The sequence below is a fragment of the Halichoerus grypus genome, chromosome 6 (genome assembly GCF_964656455.1).
Source record: "Halichoerus grypus chromosome 6, mHalGry1.hap1.1, whole genome shotgun sequence".
In the NCBI taxonomy this organism is placed as follows: domain Eukaryota; kingdom Metazoa; phylum Chordata; class Mammalia; order Carnivora; family Phocidae; genus Halichoerus; species Halichoerus grypus.
In genome coordinates, this window is record NC_135717.1 from 84,484,827 (window position 1) to 84,503,744 (window position 18,918).

Genomic DNA, 18,918 nt, shown 5'->3' on the forward strand with positions numbered 1-18,918 from the left:
GATATCTTTCTTTCGCATTATATCTGTACCAATTTCTAAGGAATAGAAATGTTAAGTCAAAGGAATCTACATTCTAGAGTTTAAGTGCAAGGTCACACAGCTGGTGGTAAGTTGAAACTTGAATATAATTATTTTGATTTCTAGGCAAGTGGTTTTTTATTTATATACAGTTCACATTGCACATTCTTGTTTGCTGCCAGTATGCTCATTTCCACCCCAGCTTTCCAGGGTACTCTACCTGGGAATAGGAAAACAGACTAGGAGCTTTAAAATTAAATTAAAAATCTCTTTACGAAATTATTATATGTTTATTATGGAAAATAGGGAATCTATGAAAGCAGATATAAGAAAACAAAAATCACTAATAATTTTACAACAACGTGGGATTATTACTGTTACTATTTTGATCTATTTTTGCCTCTGTGCCGACGTACTATATATACTCTACTAAGAGGCTTTTAATATGTATATTTCTAAAGTAAATTTAAAAAAAAATTTAAATTTCGCTTACTTTCTTGAATTGGATTGTGGTTACGAAAATGCAGTTAAGTTTTGATACCTTTTTTCATTTCACATAACATCTAAAATCATTTATTTCATTTAATATTTTACTATAGTGAAAATGTATTTTCTTTCCTTTTTTTTTTAAGATTTTATTTATTTGTCAGAGAGAGAGAGCTCACAAGCAGGGGGAGCGGCAGGCAGAGGGAGAAGCAGGCTCGCTGCTGAGCAAGGAGCCCCATGCGGGACTCCATCCCAGGACCCTGAGCCAAAGGCAGACGCTTACCCAGCTGAGCCATCCAGGCATCCCGAAAATGTATTTTCTTATGTCACTAGAAATCTAGTGTTTTTGGATGTATCAGTCCAAATATTTATCATGCAGAACTCTCTCATTTTAAAGATACCACTCACTATAAATTTTTCCTTTTTTAAAAGATTTTATTTATTTATTTTAGAGATAGAGAAAGAGAGCATGAGAAGGGGGAGGAGTAGAGGGAGAGGGACAAACAGACTTCATGCTGAGCGCAGAGCCCAACACGGGGGTTGATCCCACGCCCTTGGATCATGACCTGAGCCGAAATCAAGAGTCGGACACTTAACCAACTAAGCCACCCAGGCACTCCTCACTATGAATTTCTTTCTTTTAAGAAGTTCAGAATGCTAAAATAAATTTTAAAAAAGTGTGGGGTGGGGGGCCCTGGGTGGCCCAATTGGTTAGGCATTTGACTCTTGATTTTGGCTCAGGTCATGGTCTCAGGGTTCTGGGATTGAACTCCCTGTCGGGCTCTATGGTGGGCATGGAACCTGCTTAAGATTCTCTTTCTACCTCTCCCTCACTTAACAACAACGATTAAAAAAAAGAAGTTCAGAATGCTTCATGGATATACACACATGTCTACAGGGTAATTTATCTAAAATTTAAGTAATAAAGTGAGGCCCCAAATAGAATTAATTTCCAAATTTCCAAATTAAAGATTACCAGATAAAAAGGGTCAAAACTAGCCCTTAAATTCTTACTTTATACATTTTTGTTCTTTACAAATAACTCCTACATTGTCAGACTATGAGACCACTATGATTTTGAAATAAAAGTGGGTTAAGAAGAATTTCCATTTTCCAAATGAAGGAAAATAGCATTCTTATATGTAACATAGTTAATATGAAGTAGTGTTCCATCCTTAAATATATCAACCTAAACTCGTTGTTTTTTCAGTAATGACAGCTTACAAAGCATTTCTGAGATGTAGGTTATTTTATTTTTATTTAAAATGTAGTTATTTAAATTTTGAATAGGTAATACCCCCACATGGTTCAAAACACAGAAGGTGCAAAAGAAAACAAGGTAAAAAGTATCCCTCCTCTTTTTTTCTTCAGGGACTTATATCCCCTCCCCAGAGGCAAACAACATTATCAGATTCTTTTTTTTTTTTAAACTTCATTTTTTATTTATTTATTTTTTTAAGATTTTATTTATTTGCGAGAGAGAGAGAATGAGAGACAGCATGAGAGGGAGGAGGGTCAGAGGGAGAAGCAGGCTCCCCGCCAAGCAGGGAGCCCGATGTGGGACTCGATCCCGGGACTCCAGGATCATGACCTGAGCCGAAGGCAGTCGCTCAACCAACTGAGCCACCAGGCGCCCCATTATCAGATTCTTGTGTCTACTTTCAGAGATACTAGCATACATTGTTCTGCAGAATGTTTCTTTCCCTGTACTATATATCTTTTTTTTTTTTTTAATTCCCTGTACTATATATCTTGAAAATCACTTCATATCTGTAAAAAAAAACCATGTCTTTATTCCTTTGTTAGAAGTTACATATTCACTTTATGGCTATATCAAAATGTATTTGACTGGTCTATAACATTTTCTCCTAAAAATACTGTTGCCATGAATTGGCTTCTAAATATGACAGTTTTCACATGGGTGAGTATCTGTAGGAAAAAATCCTCAAAGAGAAATTGCTGGATCAAAGGATAAATGCCTTTGCAATTTTTGTAGACGTTGCCAAATTGTCCTTCAAAGAGGTTGTACTAATTAATATTTTCACCACTAAAGCGTGAAACTGTAAGTCACAATTTCAAAAGAAAAAAGTTTTGTTTTTTTTTTTTAAAGATTAATTTATTTGGGCGCCTGGGTGGCTCAGTCAGTTGGATGTCTGCTTTCAGCTCAGGTCATGATCCCAGGGTCCTGGGATCCAGTCTCACATCAGGCTCCTTGCTCAGTGAGGAGCCTGCTTCTCCCTCTCCCCCTCCCCCTGCTTATGTTCCCTCTCTCTGTCAAATAAAGAAATGTATTATATCTTTAAAAAAAATCTCTAGGGGAACCTGGTGGCTCAATCAGTTAAGCATCTGCCTTTGGCTCAGGTCATGATCCCAGGGTCCTGGGATCAAGCCCCTCATCAGGCTTCCTCCTCAGGGGGGAGTCTGTCCCTCTCCCTCTGCTCCTCCCCCCTCCTCATGCTCTCTCTCTCTCAAATAAATAAAATCTTTAAAAAAATATATCTCAAAAAAATATATCTCTATGGTTAAAAAAAATTAAAATAAACAAGGACAATAACATAAATGTAAAGAAAGAAAGAAATCAAGCAAAAGTTTCTGTGGTCCCTAAAATATACCAGAGAAGGTTAAAAGTATTAGCTAAATTTGGACTTTGATCAATTAAGGATGTCTGTAGTAGTTTGTATTAAAAAATATAAACACAATGTATAGCTTCTAAACTAGTAGTGGGAAAAGAATAAATGATCAATAATACAAAAAGAAAAATAGAAGATTAGGTATAAACACAAATATATCAGCTGTTACATGGACTAAAAGGAACTAAATGCTCCTGTAAAAAGATGAAGATTGTCAGATTGAATTTTAAAAAAGAGTCTAATATATGCTGTCAGTTAGAAAAAGATCTAACATAATTCAGACAAGTTGAAAGTAAAAGATGGAAAAATATACTGCACAAACATTAACTAAAAGGAAGCTAGTTATTATTTATTATATTAATTATCATGCATATAGACTTTAAGGCTGGAAGAATTTCTTGGGAGAAAGAGGGTCATATTTATAAGGACAAAAGTTACAATTCAAATATATATACCTATATATGCATGTATAATTTTGTGTCTGCTTAAAACATGGGTGAGTATCTGTAGGAAAGATGCATGACACAAAAACTGAACTATAAGGAGAAATGAATAGCTCTGCAATTATTGTAGGAGACTTCAAGTTTTCTCATAATTGATATAAAAAAGTCAGACAAAAATTTTACAGCATAATTAAATTTTGACACATACAGAATATCATATCCACCAAGTGCAAAATAATTTTTTTCAAACACACAGGGAACATTTGCAAAATTGACTATATAATGGGCCATAAAAAAAGTTTAAACAAATTTCAAAGGACTGAAATCATACATGGCATATCTTCTTTCCTCAGTGTACTTAAGTCAGAAACTAGAAACAACAACAAAGCAGACCAGCAAAAAAGAGGGAATAAACTAACACATTTAGTATTTAATATAATCTATGGGTCAAAGAAGAAGTTGGAAAGAAAATTTAGAACATTTTAACTGAATGATAAAAATCCTAAATACCAAATATGTAGGGTGCAGTTAAAGCTGTACTTTTAGGAAACTTCTAGTCTTAAATATTTATATTAAAAAGCTGGAAGGAGGGCGCCTGGGTGGCTCAGTCGGTTAAGCGTCTGCCTTCGGCTCAGGTCATGATCCCAGGGTCCTGGAATCGAGTCCCGCATCGGGCTCCCTGCTCTGTGGGGAGCCTGCTTCTCCCTCCCCTCCCCACTTGTGCTCCCTCTCTATCTCTGTCTCTCTCTCTCAAATAAATAAAATCTAAAAAAAAATAAAAAATAAAAAGCTGAAAGGATATGGAGCACCTGGGTGGTGCAGTTGGTTGAGCATCCGACTCTTGGTTTTGGCCCATGTCATGATCTCGGGGGTGTTAGATGGAGCCCCAAGTCGGGCTCCATGCTCAGCATGGAACCTGCTTCAGTTTCTCTCTCTCTCTGCTGCTACCCCAACTTCTAAAATAAATTAATAAATAAATCTTTTTTTAGCTGAAAGGATAAAAATTTCTGAGTCAAATATCCATCTAAAAAATAGAATACTTTTTTAATGTATAAAAAAGGAGAAATAAAATCCAAAGAAAGTAGAAGCAAATAATATAGTTAACAGCAGAAATTAATAATAAGAAAACACATCCGCAAAAAAATAAAATAAATAAAACAGAAAACACGCATATAATAGAGAGACATGCAACAATAGAAAAAGTTGGTTCCTTAAAAAACCAAATAAACCAACAACAACAGCAAAAAACAACATACAGGTATCTGGCTAGACTAACCAGGAAAAGCTTAGAAGTCACAAATAAATAGGGGATCCAAAAGAATCTATCATATTCAGAGATTTAAGTAAGTTTACTAGATACAAAATGATATATAAAACTCCATTACACTTCCATATCCCAGCAACAAACAGGGAAAAAAAAATAGAAAAAGATACTACTTAAATAGCATCAACAATATTAAGAAACTAGTTATAAATATAACCAAGGATGCCCAAAATTCTAGAGAAATTAAAATTCTTGTATAGTGCATATAAATAAGTGGAGAGATATTTGTGATCATGAATTAGAAGATTTGATATGTTCAGATGTCAAATATTCCAACAGGTCTTCTATTGATTTATAGATTTAACATAATCCTATCCCAAATTTTAATGTAGAGTTGGTGGTGGTGGGGGACATTATACAGCTGTTTTAGTTAAAACACTGCTGTTGGGACGCCTGGGTGGCTCAGTCGGTTAGGCGGCTGCCTTCAGCTCAGGTCATGGTCCCAGGGTCCTGGGATCGAGTCCCACATCGGGCTCCCTGCTCAGCAGGGAGCCTGCTTCTCCCTCTGCCTGCCGCTCCCCCTTCTTGTACTCTCACTCTCTCTCTATCTCTAGCAGATAAATAAATAAAATCTTAAAAAAAACCCAAAAACACAACACTGCTGTTGATGCTGGAGTAGACACATAGACCAATGGAATTGAATATAGAGAGGTCAGGAAAGGACATACACATTTTTGGAAACTTCATATATATTGATATTTAAAAATCCAGAAAAATTTATACATATAAATTTTTATATTTTTATATACTTATATCTATAATATTTATATATAAATTATATATATATTAGTAAGTTTATGTATATATAAAAGCACCAACTGCAAGAAAAAGAAAAGGCAGTCTTTTTTAAAGAGAACTCTCTAGAGGGTGAGTTAGAAGAGGCCATTCAGAAAGTGGAAAAAGGCACAGAGAAAGAGATGTGATATACTGGTGATAAGAGGGAGATTTTGAAATGGAGAAGAGAATGAGAATTGCATTATCAATTTTTTTCTAGTCAAAATATGTATTTTTTAAATTGGGTTAAATGGTATTACAGGGGCGCCTGGGTGGTTCAATGGTTAAGCATCTGCCTTCGGCTCAGGTCATGATCCCAGGGTCCTGGGATCCAGTCTCGAATCAGGCTCCTTGCTCAGTGAGGAGCCTGCTTCTCCTCCTCCCCCTCTTCCTGCTCATGCACTCTCTCTCACGCTCTCTCTTTCTCTCAAATAAATAAATAAAATCTTTAGAAAAAAATAAAGATTAATTTATTTATTTTGGTGGGGAGGGGCAGAGGGAGAGAAAGAATCCTGAGGCAGACTCCCCGCTGCGCAGGGAGCCTGACATGGGGCTTGATCCCAAGACCCTGAGATCGTGACCTGAGCTGAAATTGAGTTGGCTGCTTAACAGACTGAGCCATTCAGTGCCCCCCAAGAAAGGATTCTTTTTTTTTTTTTTTAAGATTTTATTTATTTATTTGCCAGAGAGAGAGAGAGAGAGCACAAGCAGGGGGAGTGGCAGGCAGAGGGAGAAGCAGGCCCATCACTGAGCAAGGAGCCCGATGTGGGACCCATCCCGGGAGCCTGGGATCATGACCTGAGCCGAAGGCAGACGCTTAACCGACTGAGCCACCCAGGCATCCCAAGAAAAAAGTATTCTTAACTTGATAAATGTAGGATGTTCCTTGGTAAAGAGGTGGGTTGTTACTCTAGACTTTAGAGCAAATCCCTGATATCCAGCAAAGAAACTTTTAGGGCCTAGGTCTCAGTTCTCACTAGGCCAAATTTCTTCAAGCCTCCAGATATCCTTCCTTTGCCTTTTCTTTTCCTTCAACTTTTATTCTAACTCAGGATTTTGTTTTGGATTCTGTTCTTGCAGTTTCTTCTTCCAGGTTCCCTCTCTCATGCCATGTGGCAATAGCTTTGGGACTTCTGAACACCATTTTTGTGTGTTTCCTGCTTGTCCAGTGGATTCGCTGCCAGGGTAAGTACTAACTTAAGTTAAAATCTTTTATTTTGCCTATTTTTTTAAAAGTTTATTTATTTAAGTAATCTCTACACTCAATGTGGGGCTTGAACTCATGACCCTGAGATCAAGAGTTGCATGCTCTTCTGACTAAAGTAGTCAGAAGTATCCCTATTTTACTTATATTTTGTTATAAAAGCAACATAACATAACAGAACATTTGAAAAATGAAAAATAATGCCAACAAAATAAATCACTTGTACACAACATTTCCTGGGTATCGTCTCCTAGGCTTTGACTACAGGCATTTGTGTAAGTATTTATTCTTTTAACAAAGAATATCAAGTCCTCTAAAATTTTCCCCACCTTTTTTTTTTTTTTTTTAAAGTAAGACTGGGTATTATATCATAAACACTTTCCTAATACCATATCTGTTATGATAATCAAATAAAATTGTATTATTTATGTATTGTGTTTAACTTTTCACAAAATAGATATATCAAAATTTAATTAAATATATTCTGCTTTTTTTCCAATTAGAGTGCTTTCACATTGAAGTGAAATTTTCTAGATTTAATTCTTCTAGATCATTAACTATGATGATCCAGAAAGCCCTCAGTTTATTATTTTATAATCCAGAGTGCTGACTTAAGTTTATGTTATCTGGAGATGATTGTTATACAGACTTTATTCATTAGGACTCTAAGGGTTCAGGGGTGCCTGGGTGGCTCAGTCGGTTAACTGTCTGCCTTCGGCTCAGGTCGTGATCCCGGGGTCCTGGGATCGAGCCCCGCATCGGGCTCCTTGCTCATCGGGGAGCCTGCTTCTCCCTTTCCCTCTGCCGGCCGCTCTGCCTACATGTGCTTTCTCTCTCTGTCTCTCTGTCAAATAAATAAATAAAATCTTTAAAAAAAAAAAAAAAAAAAGGACTCTAAGGGTTCAGCCCTAGGACCTCTACCTCAGACCCAAGTCCTTTGGCAGAAAGAGACTCCAAGGAAGTTGGGAATTTCTCATTCAGGCTGGATAATGTCACAGTTGTACGGAAAAAGCACACATTTATAAGGTGCTAACTGTATAGCTTGATTTACAGAACCCTGTATTGGTCACACGCCACCACAGAAAGGTTGTCTAATTTTGACATTTTTAAAAAGGACTGCCTTTGCTACTTTTTAACCCCCAAACCTAGATTAGGTATATAACCTATTGTGCAGTCATGTATTCACACTCGTTTGCTATAATGATTCATATGCGCCTGTCGTGGAATTGTGCCAGTGAGGGGTTTATACAAATGTATTTTATGAAAGTAGAAAATCAATAGAATTATGGAACCTTGGCTGAAATGACCTCGAAAGCTTATTCAGTTCCCTTTCATTTTCACAGAACTATAATCCAGCCATTTTTTAAAAAGATTTTATTTGTTTGAGAGAGAGAGAGAGAGATCGAGCATGAGGCAGGGAGAGGGGCAGAGGGCGAGGGAGAAGCAGACTCACCGCTCAGCAGGGAACTCAATGCAGGGTTTATTTCTAGGAGCCCAAGATCATGACCTGAGCTGGAGGCAGATGCTTAAGGCAGACATTTAATTGACTGAGCCACTGAGGCACCCCCCCCCCTTTTAAGATATAATCCAGCCATTTTAAAGGAGTGAGAATGTTCTGTATTTAAAAGAGCCCTGTGCAGAAATTACATCACTTCTCACTTTAGCATCTGATATCCTTCTCTGTCAGAAACTTGTTTGATAAATTCTTTTTGCTGAAGTGTAAGTCTTTCATCTAATATCTGATGATGACAATCACATTTGTGATAAAAGATAAAACACCTATCTTTCACTCTAATTAAGTTTGCTTTTTCTAGTTTCTGTCCTTTTCTTTTTTTAAAAGATTTTATTTATTTATTTGACAGAGAGCGAGAGAGCACAAGCAGGGGGATCAGTAGAAGGAGAGGGAGAAGCAGGCTCCCTGCCGAGCAGGGAGCCCAATGCGGGGCTCAAACCCAGGACCCTGAGATCATGACCTGAGCCGAAGGCAGATGCTTAACCATCTGAGCCACCCAGGCGCCCCTGTCCTTTTCTTTTGCATTATCATGGGGTATCGGTTGAGGTTGGGCATTCTGGAAAATTCGGCCTGATTTCAGCAATGTATATTATGCAGTTACGCAGTGCGTGCACTAAGCCTACATAGACAATGGACTGATACATATAATGCAGATGCTTAGTTATTTTTATCTGGTATGAATACAGCATATGTGCATAAAGATCTCTAGCACAAGTGTTGTACTCTGTCCACGGTGCTCTGCCAGGTTGTATCCATTTCCTTACCTGCTTTAGTCATAGTCACACGCTTAAGTAGTGGAATACACAGTAGTAGTGATAGAGTTGGACATCATGAAGTTTTTAATTTGAGGGCAGGCATTGTTGTGCATTTCTCTAAACCTTAGTCTGAAAGGTGGTGGGGCAAGGAAGACGGGGGGACCGCCATGTTCTATTTATCTCCCATTTCATTTCCAAGACTAAGTGGTCCATAAAGATGTGAACCAGGTCCTCTTCCTTTCCAGGTTCCGAGTGTACCACTTGTCGCAGTTGTCCAGACCTCTGGATGAAGTATGGTAACTACTGTTATTACTTCTCAGTGGAGAAAAAAGACTGGAATTCTAGTCTGGAATTCTGCCTAGCTGAAGACTCACATCTCCTTATGTTCACAGACAACCAGGAAATGGTAAATGCAAACATTTGGCAAATGTCGGTTGTTTTGTTGGTGAATGCTGTTCCAATGTACTGTGTATTCTCTTTTGAGGAACAAAAGGAACGCTCTTCTCTTTCCCTCTCCTTCTCTCTCCTCTTTCTTTCCCTTCCTTCCTCCTCCTCTACCCCTGCTCCTTCCCTCTCCTTCCTACTCCTTACCCTTTCTCTGCTTGACCCAGCAGCCCTCAGGTATGGAAACTTAGATGTTTGCGTACTCCTGTATGTGTGTATGTGTGTGCTGGAGGTGGAAGGATGGGGAGTATTACAGATAGAAATTAGGCGTGAAATACAGGTCTAATCAAAAGAAAGCATTAGATCCAGAAACATATGGGTCCAACAACAAGGAGACAGCAGATTCCTATGCAAAAGCTGGTGGAATTTGGGAGGGAGTGGAAGAGAGAGAGAGAGATCATGGGGACAGAGAGACTGTGGCGAGGGCTTAAATGCCTTTTTCAGTAATTTCCCTTCATTCATTGGAATCCAGTAAGTTCTAGGCTAGCAAACATTTGGTATGAGGCATAGGGCATGAAGAAGAAGCAGTTCCAGAGAGCTGGGAAAGAAGAAAGGACAGTGTGTGTGTGTGTGTGTGTGTGTGTGTGTGTGTGTGAGAGAGAGAGAGAGAGAGAGAGAGAATGAGAGAGAGATCTTAACCTCCTTGCAGGGCTAAGCTGCAGGGCTCCATTTCCTATATGCCTCTCAGAGCCTTCCTTTCCACCCAGTAGTCTCCTGGAGGAGAGCTCGTTATTAATCCTAGGGCATCTCACGGTAATATAAGGAATTGACATCCTGAGATAACCTGGTACAAAAATCAAATTCTAACTTGTCAATGTAAATAACATATGCAAAGAAAATAAATCCTAGTTAGGTATTTATTTATTTATTTATTATTTATTTATTTTAGCAATTTTATTTATTTATTTGACAGAGAGAGAGAGCACACAGCAGAAGGAGAGGGAGAAGCAGGCTCCCCGATAAGCAGGGAGCCCAATGTGGGGACTCGATACCAGGACCTGAGCCAAAGGCAGACACTTAACCAACTGAGCCACCCAGGCATCCCCCGAGTTAGGTTTTTAGTGCTAATTTCATGTTGATTTTTGTGTGTTGATATTGTTTTATGTATTCTCTTTTGGGTAGAATTAAGTCACAGAGAACAGTTTATTAATAAACTATAACTTGCCATTTGCAACAACATGGATGGAACTGGAGGGTATTTTGCTAAGCGAAATAAGTCAATCAGAGAAAGGCAATTATATGATCTCACTGATATGTGGAATTTGAGAAACAAGGCAGAGGATCATAGGGGAAGAGAGGAATAAATGAAACAAGATGAAACCAGAGAGGGAGACAAACCATAAGAGACTCTTAATCTCAGGAAACAAACTGAGGGTTGCTGGAGTGGAGGTGGGTGGGAGGGATGGTGTGGCTGGGTGATGGACATTGGGGAGGGTATGTCCTATGGTGAGCTCTGTGAATTGTGTAAGACTGATGAATCACAGACCTGTACCCCTGAAACAAATAGTACATCATATGTTAATAATAAAAAAAAGAGAAGGATAAGGAAGAAAAAAAAGAATTAAACTATATTATAATAACATTGTATGGTGACACATGTTAACTGCTTTTGTAGCATTGCATACCCAGAGTTGTCCAATCACTGTGTTCTACATCTGAAACTAATGTAACATTGTGTGTCAATTACACTTCAATTAAAAAAAAAAAGATTTCAACTATACTAACATTCTTTGGGGAAATTCAGAGAGGTAACTACTCTAAAGCTGATGAGGAGAACATATAGTCCTTAAATTGTATAACTTCCTATTTTAAGAAAAGATTAAAGCATCTAGATTTCTTGTTTTCTGTCAAAAGAGGAATGCTCATTCTATTGAAATTCTGCATAGAATCTAATTCCAAATCAGTCTGTCCCCGTGACTTCCTTTCCTTTTGTGCCTTCCCTAAACTAGATGGTAGAACGCATGGGGTCTATTCATTAGATATGTGAGATCTTGGTTTTGTGGCATCTGATAATAATAGCCTTGCTTTCTGGACCCTTTGCAGCAACTCCTGTTCGCACTGTGATATATCTGCATCTGAAGTCTTGAGCTGACTGAAGTCAATAGCAGAAAAGAGCAAAGAGCTTGAAACATTGCAGGGCAAATACTGATAAACAGCGTAGTGAGTCATAAAGCAAGACTGCCACAGAGAAGTGTGGTGTAGCAGCTATTATAAATGAGGCGGTGTGATAAGAAGAAGGGAGGAGGAAAAGGCCTAAGGCCCAGAATATCTGGGGCTTGGGGATGTTTCTGTTTCTCAGCGCTCCCCCGAAGGAAATGGAGCGGTATTAGAGGGCTTTTTGTCTGTCTTTCTTTACTTTCCCTGAGTCCTGCCTCTGCTGTTGAGTAAGCTGAACAGAATTAGATTGGCTACATTTCCAAAACCAGTTCATTTTCTCATAAGGCCCCTTGGTTCAAGGCTGTGCGAGAGAAGGTAGAATGCCCCTGAGAGATTTAATAGCAATCAGATGAGTTTTGCTTCTGACATTGCTGTGGAATCTTGCTCGATTCTCTGGTCTAATTCTTTTTCTTGCCCCCAGCTTTTGTCAGATTCTATAGAACCAGCTTGACTTCTGTCTGATCTGTGAGCCTCCTGTACTAGTGCTGTTATTCTTCTGTTCTCAAGGCAAGATTTATATACTCCTTTAAGGTATGCTTGATATTCCTGGTATCATACTTAGGACTAAACAGCTACTAGAAGAGCATATGGGTCTATTAAAATGGAAGGTTTTCAAATTGGCATTCCACTGGTGGAGAATACTGCTAGCGAAGTAGTTTGCTATATGCCAGAGGCCGCAAAGGTATGGGAAAGTATCTCTCTCCTGTTGTTAAATAGTTATCTGTCAGTAGGATACATAAATATAGCCCACTTCTATCTTAGATCAGTTACAGCAAAGTATATATAATAGGAAACTAGTATATATTGAGCACCTACCATGTGCCAGGTATTCTATGTATATTATTCTCAATCTTCACAGCACATCCTACAAAATTGAGTTCAACATCTCCATTTACTGAGGAATCAATAGTTAATGAACAAGAGTTAGTGAACAAGTAAGGCTACAGATCTGGCAGAGCTAGACATTTTTTTATTCAGAGCCAGATTTTAAACTATCAGCCAACCTTTTAAAGTCACTTACAGAAATATTGTATTTGATGGCTTCCAGATACATCTTGGGCATGCTGAAAAATGAAATAACTTTTCCTATTAATTGTCTGTTGTGCCTTTTCTACTCATGTTTAAAAAATCATTTGAAGTTGAAATCTGGAATGTACATTATAGGACTCTTGGGATTTAAATATATTTAAAGTAGTGAGATGCTCACTTATTATCTTTTTTCTATCTTGGTCTTAAATATTTATTTTATTTTTGAGAAAATAATACACAAAATGGAAATTGAATCGCTCGGTTATTTCTTCAGTTTTCAGTTTATATTATGGCATTGACTCTTTGTTGTTTTTCTTGCTCTTTGAATTTATCTTTAGATCTTTAGGTATATTCAAGTTCTTGATTTTTGTTGTCATGTTTTTCCGCTAGGTTCAGTTCACTTAGGATGTTAGCATTTGCTTTTAGGTTTTTTTTTTTCTTTTAGCTCCCAGCCTCTGCCCGACTCACAGGAACCAGTGCCCTTGCCGCTCCCACGCTTCTGTTAGCATTTGTTATAGTTGTTGGTATGTTATTTTAAAACGCATGTTGACCAGAAAGTTCCCTGTGGAAATACTTTGGTTTCTTTAAATCTATCCTGCTGCTCCTCACCATGTGACATCTTTCTTCCTCATTATCATAATGTGAGATTATATCATCAGGCTCTTGTTTTAAAAACCTCTCATTCAGCCTTAACCCTCTTTCCCTATCAGAGTTTATGACTTTGGGATTGTCCCTGTCTTCCTCCTGAACTTTTGATATTGGCTTTTCTTGTTTTTAGGATTTACATCTAAATATACTCAGGGCTTCCGTCTTTGGATACTACAACACAAACATTGTGGTAACGTGCTCACTTTCCCCCATATTTTAAAGTAACAGAAAGGGCTTTTTGGTTTCTTTCAGACAGTCACCAGTTGGTTTTTATTCCCTTGCTTACTAGCTATGTGAACTTGAGAAATTTTCTCTACCTCTTTGACTCTCAATTTCCTCAGGTATAAAGTAGAGAAAATTCTTTCCAGAATTATGATGATATTAAATGAGAAAATCTGTGTGGAATTTCCTTTAACATAGTAGGAATCACTTAATTTTAGTTTTTCTTCTTTTCCACTTTAATTCTCTTTGTCGCTCAAAATAAAGCCTAGAGTCAAAATAACTTGCTTTTCTCTTCTGTCTCCCAAGACATGAAATTTCAATAAATATATATCACAAAATAAATTATGACTTGTTGACCTATGTATTTTTGTTATGAGGAAATCTGAAATATGTTAGAAGATTCAAAGAAATGCCTGGAAACACAGGGTGATGGTAGGAGAACTGTTTTACTCTGGAGATGCTTATAGTCTGATAATGTCTATGTTTTTGTCACCCTTCCCTCATAAACAGAACAAGCAGCAGCTGTGACCTTCACATCAAAAGTGTAGGTGTGGTAGATAGGTTAAGATATCTCTATCTTTTTTTGTTGTTGTTAACATTTTATAAAATTGTGGTAAAATACATGCATAACATAAAATTTACCATTTTAACCATTTTCAAGTGTACAATTAAGTAGCATTAAGTACAGTCACATTGTTGTTCAACCATCACCACTGTTCATCTCCAGAACTTTTTCATCATCCCAAACCAAAACTCTGTACCCATTAAACACTAACTCCCCATTCCCCCTTTCCCTCAACCCCTGGTAACCACTGTTCTACTTTTTGTGTCTCTGAATTTGCCTGTTATGTCCTTGTGTATCTGGCTTATTTCACTTAGCATGTTTTCAAGGTCCATTCATGCTGAGGCATGTATCAAAATTTCATTTCTTTCTATGGCTGAGTAATATTCAATTATGTGGATATATCACATTTTGTTTATTCATTCATCTGTCAATGGACAGTCTCACTTTTAAAGAGAGTGCTCTAAAAAAATAAATAAATAGAGTGCTCTGGTTTACACAGCAAGTCTTTTTTTTTTTTTAAGATTTTATTTATTTATTTGAGAGAGACAGAGAGAGAGCACAAGCAGGGGGAGCTGCAGGCAGAGGGAGAGGGAGAAGCAGGATCCCCGCCAAGCAGGGACCCCAGTGCGGGACTTGATCCCAGGACCCTGGGATTGTGACCTGAGCCAAAGGCAGATGCTTAACCAACGGAGCCACCCAGGTGCCCCTACACAGCAAGTCTTAATTGACTTTTAGTATTGTGTACATACGCAAAATTATAAGGAACATTCATATAAATATTAAACTCTAGTAATGTGTAGCTTGTCAGATTTTCCTTTGATATCTCTTACTGTATCTGCATGTTTTTATATGATACTAATTGCTGTTTGTAGACTATAAGGCATCTGAAAGTCTGGAAACATAGGAGAAACCTATTTTTAAATAGTATGTTAGTTACATTTTCAAGTAATATGCTCAATATGTTGTTATTCAACCTCTAGATATGTTTTAGGCAAAACTCCTCTAAATTTAAAGCAATAGATCCAGTTGACTTTAGATATTATGGGTGATCTGTATTGTACTTTTTTTTTCAAATTAATAACTACATTCATCGCTTTAAATACTTTACCTGAAAAGGTGTCCAGAGATTGAAGAAAAAAATATTAATGGTATTATTTAAAAATATAACAGATGCATTTATTTAAAACAGATATATATATTTAAAAATATATTTATCCTACGTTTCTAAATTTTTTGGTCACCTTATGTTTATGTTCTGCTTTTATCATATAACATTATTTCATTACTGTTTTTTCCAAACATTAAATTATTTTAGTTATTTATTTTTTAAGGTTCTGTATATTCTATTATTGCTTATCTATTTTTCATATTCTTAGACAAAATTTTACTTATTTCTAATTTTTATGCAGTTAAAGCATATTTATATGAATTATTTTTCTTGAAGTCATTTTTTAAGGATATAATTCCTAATATTAGATTAGCCAATTGAAGATATGACCAAGTAACTTTGACATATTATTAGTTTATTTCCATAAGGGTTGAAATAACTTAGATATATCCCATAAACCATGTTAGTTTGGTATTTTAAGGAGAATGTTCTATGCCTTAATAATATTTAAGTTATAATTTTAAAATATTACTTGCAAAAGTATGTCTGTGTGTGTATAAGGCATAAATATTGACCTAAAAAAAAAGAAAGAAAAATGTACCTGATTTTATCTATTTGAGTTCTGTCTTCATTTTGCTTTTAGGTTTTGCATGTTTTCTCTCTAAAATACGACCAAACATCACAAACTCTAAAGTAAATATAACAAACCTGAGTCCTTTAGTTCACACCCTCTCTGGAGGACAAGGATTCTGAGTTAACACCCTTGTTTATACTTCTGTGCTGCTTCTGCACACACACACACACACACGCACACACGCACACGCACACACACACGCACACGCACATGCACACACACACGCACACACACACGCGCACACGCACACGCACACTATCCATGAGTACATATAACATAGGTAATTGCAATCTGGTTTTGAGGCTTATTCCAAGTGTGAAGGTTTTCAAGTGAAAGTGGAATGTAAAAATTTTCACTCTCCAGCCTCATCAGTGGGAAGTAGTAAAGTGGCCTGATCATGTGACTCAGAATTGTGTGGGCTGAGAGAGTAGTAACTTAGTGCAGGGTTGGCATTCTGTATGTGGGCACCGTCTAATCCCAGCTCTTCAGACTCTGCCTGAGGTTTTTGAGCAAGTCTTTATTCATCTCTTTGCTTTATTAGCCATCCTTCTACCCTTGAAATAAGTGGAAGAAAGAAAGAGACTGTTTTTCTTGTCATTCCAGTGGAGAAATGAGGAAAAAGTCATTTTTTCCAATTTAAATAATCCTTTAAAGCAACTTGGTTAAGAACTGCATGAAAGGTTTCATGCTATTCTGGAAATTAGGACATCATTTCATCTCTCTTACCCTTCCTTGACTCTTCAGTTTACCTCCCTACCCCCAACATATATAAGTAAGTACTCCATGGGGGTAGAGTAAAAAGTGCAGAGAGTTTGTGTTCAAAAGGTTTTAATTTCTTGCGGCATGAGACTTGTCTTTATATTCCTTAATTCTGTAAATATTATTAAATAATATTAGATAATTAAATCACTTCATATATTTTCCTAGGTGGTGGGGATACAATAGTAATCAAAAATTCTTGCTATTACTGTGCTTACATTTTAGTTAGAGGAAAGACAGACAACAAACAAGTAAATAAATATGGTGATATATGCTTTGAAGAATATGAAACAGTATAATAGTGAATGTAGGTATTACTTTAGATTGGCCAGCAAAGGAAGGCCTCTCTAAGGAGGTAACATTTGAGCTGAGACCTAGGCCTGAATGACAGCCATGTAAAAATCTAGGGAAAGGGAAAAGCTATGTAAAGACCCTAAAGTAAAAATGACCTTGGCATGTTAAAAGAACAGAAAGAAGACTCGCCTGACTGGAAGCTAGTAAGTGAATAAATAGTTGGCAGGGTCTAGATCACATAAAATCTTGTAATACATAGTAACGATTTTGATTTTATTCTATGTGAAAGAGGAAACCATCAGAGAGCATTAATCAGGGGCACAATAGGATCTTATTTATTACTAGAAGGTAATACTATTACTAGTATCTATTACTTGCCTCATGTAATGCAAAAGTTTAGTACTGGGAGAGAAAACTTGGATGCTTATTCAATAAGGAGACTTGGGTAAGCCCTTTCACCCAGGTGAACTTTTTTACTCTTCTATAAAGAAGAGGATGAGAAAACTTGCATATCTTTTAGGTTTTTTTAAAAAATTTTTTTTTTTTTTTAAGATTTATTTATTTGAAAGAGAGAGAATGAGAGAGAGAGAGCACATGAGAGGGGGGAGGGTCAGAGGGAGAAGCAGACTCCCTGCTGAGCAAGGAGCCCGATGCAGGACTTGATCCCGGGATTCCAGGATCATGACCTGAGCCAAAGACAGTCGCTTAACCAACTGAGCCACCCAGGCGCCCAGGTTTTTTTTTTTTTAATTTCAAGTTTTTATGTAAGTTCTAGTTAGTTAACACATATGGTAAAATTGGTTTCAGGTGTAGAATTTAGTGATTCATCACTTACATATAACACCCAGTGCTCATCGATAACAAGTGTCCTGCTTAATACCCATGATCCATTTAGCCCATCCCCCCACTCCATCAACCCTCAGTTTATTCTGTATAGTTGAATCTCTTACGGTTTGCTTCTCTCTCTCTCTCTCTCTTTTTTGCTTCCCCTATGTCCATCTGTTTTGTGTCTTAAATTCCACATATGAGTGAAATCATATAGTATTTGTCTTTGACTGACTTATTTTGATTAGCATAATACCATCTAGTTTCATCCACATCCTTGCAAATGGCAAGACTTCATTCTTTTTTGATGGCTGAGTAATATTCCATTGTATATATACACCACATCTTTATCCATTCATCAGCCGATGGACATTTGGGCTCTTTCCATAATTTAGCTATTGTTGATAATGCTGCTATAAACATCGGGGTGTAGGTGCCCCTTTGAATCAGATTTTTGTATCTTTTGGGTAGATACCCAGTAGTGCAATTGCTGGGGAATAGGGTAGTACTGTTTTTAACTTTTTGAAGAACCTCCATGCTGTTTCCCAGAGTGGCTGCACCAGTTTGCATTCCCATCAACAGTGTAAGAGGGTTCCTTATTCTCCACATCCTTGTCAACATCTGTTGTTTCCCATGTTGTTAATTTTGGCCATCTGACCAGTGTGAAGTGGTATCTCATCGTGGTTTTGATTTGTATTTCCCTGGTGATGAGTGATGTTGAACATCTTTTCATGTGTCAGCCATCTGGATGTTCTCTTTGGAAAAATGTCTGTTCATGTTGTCTGCCCATTTCTTAATTGGATTATTTGTTTTTTGGGTGTTAAGTTTGATCAGTTCTTTATAGGTTTTGGATACTATTTATCAGATATGTCATTTGCAAATATCTTCTCCCATTACATAGATTGTCATTTAGTTTTATTGATTGTTTCCTTCACTGTGCAGAAGGTTTTTATCCTGATGAAGACCCAATAGTTCATTTTTGCCTTTGTTTCTCTTGCTTCTGGAGATGTGTCTAATAAGAAGTTGCTACAGCTGAGGTCAAAGAGGTTGCTGCCTGTGTTCTTCTCTAGGATTTTGATGGTTTTC

The 18,918-nt window shown here is 37.2% G+C and overlaps 1 protein-coding gene across 6 annotated transcripts in view; it reads left to right on the forward strand.

Annotated features, from left to right (window-relative positions):
* The window catches only part of KLRG1 (killer cell lectin like receptor G1), a 49,186-nt gene that overhangs the window by 20,516 nt on the left and 9,752 nt on the right, over window positions 1-18,918 (forward strand). For all 6 annotated transcript variants that reach the window (XM_036112952.2, XM_036112955.2, XM_036112956.2 and 3 more), the window contains exons 3-4: window positions 6,756-6,860; window positions 9,393-9,553. In XM_036112952.2, coding sequence (XP_035968845.1) covers window positions 6,756-6,860; window positions 9,393-9,553 — 266 coding nt within the window. The remainder of the gene's footprint in view (window positions 1-6,755; window positions 6,861-9,392; window positions 9,554-18,918) is intronic.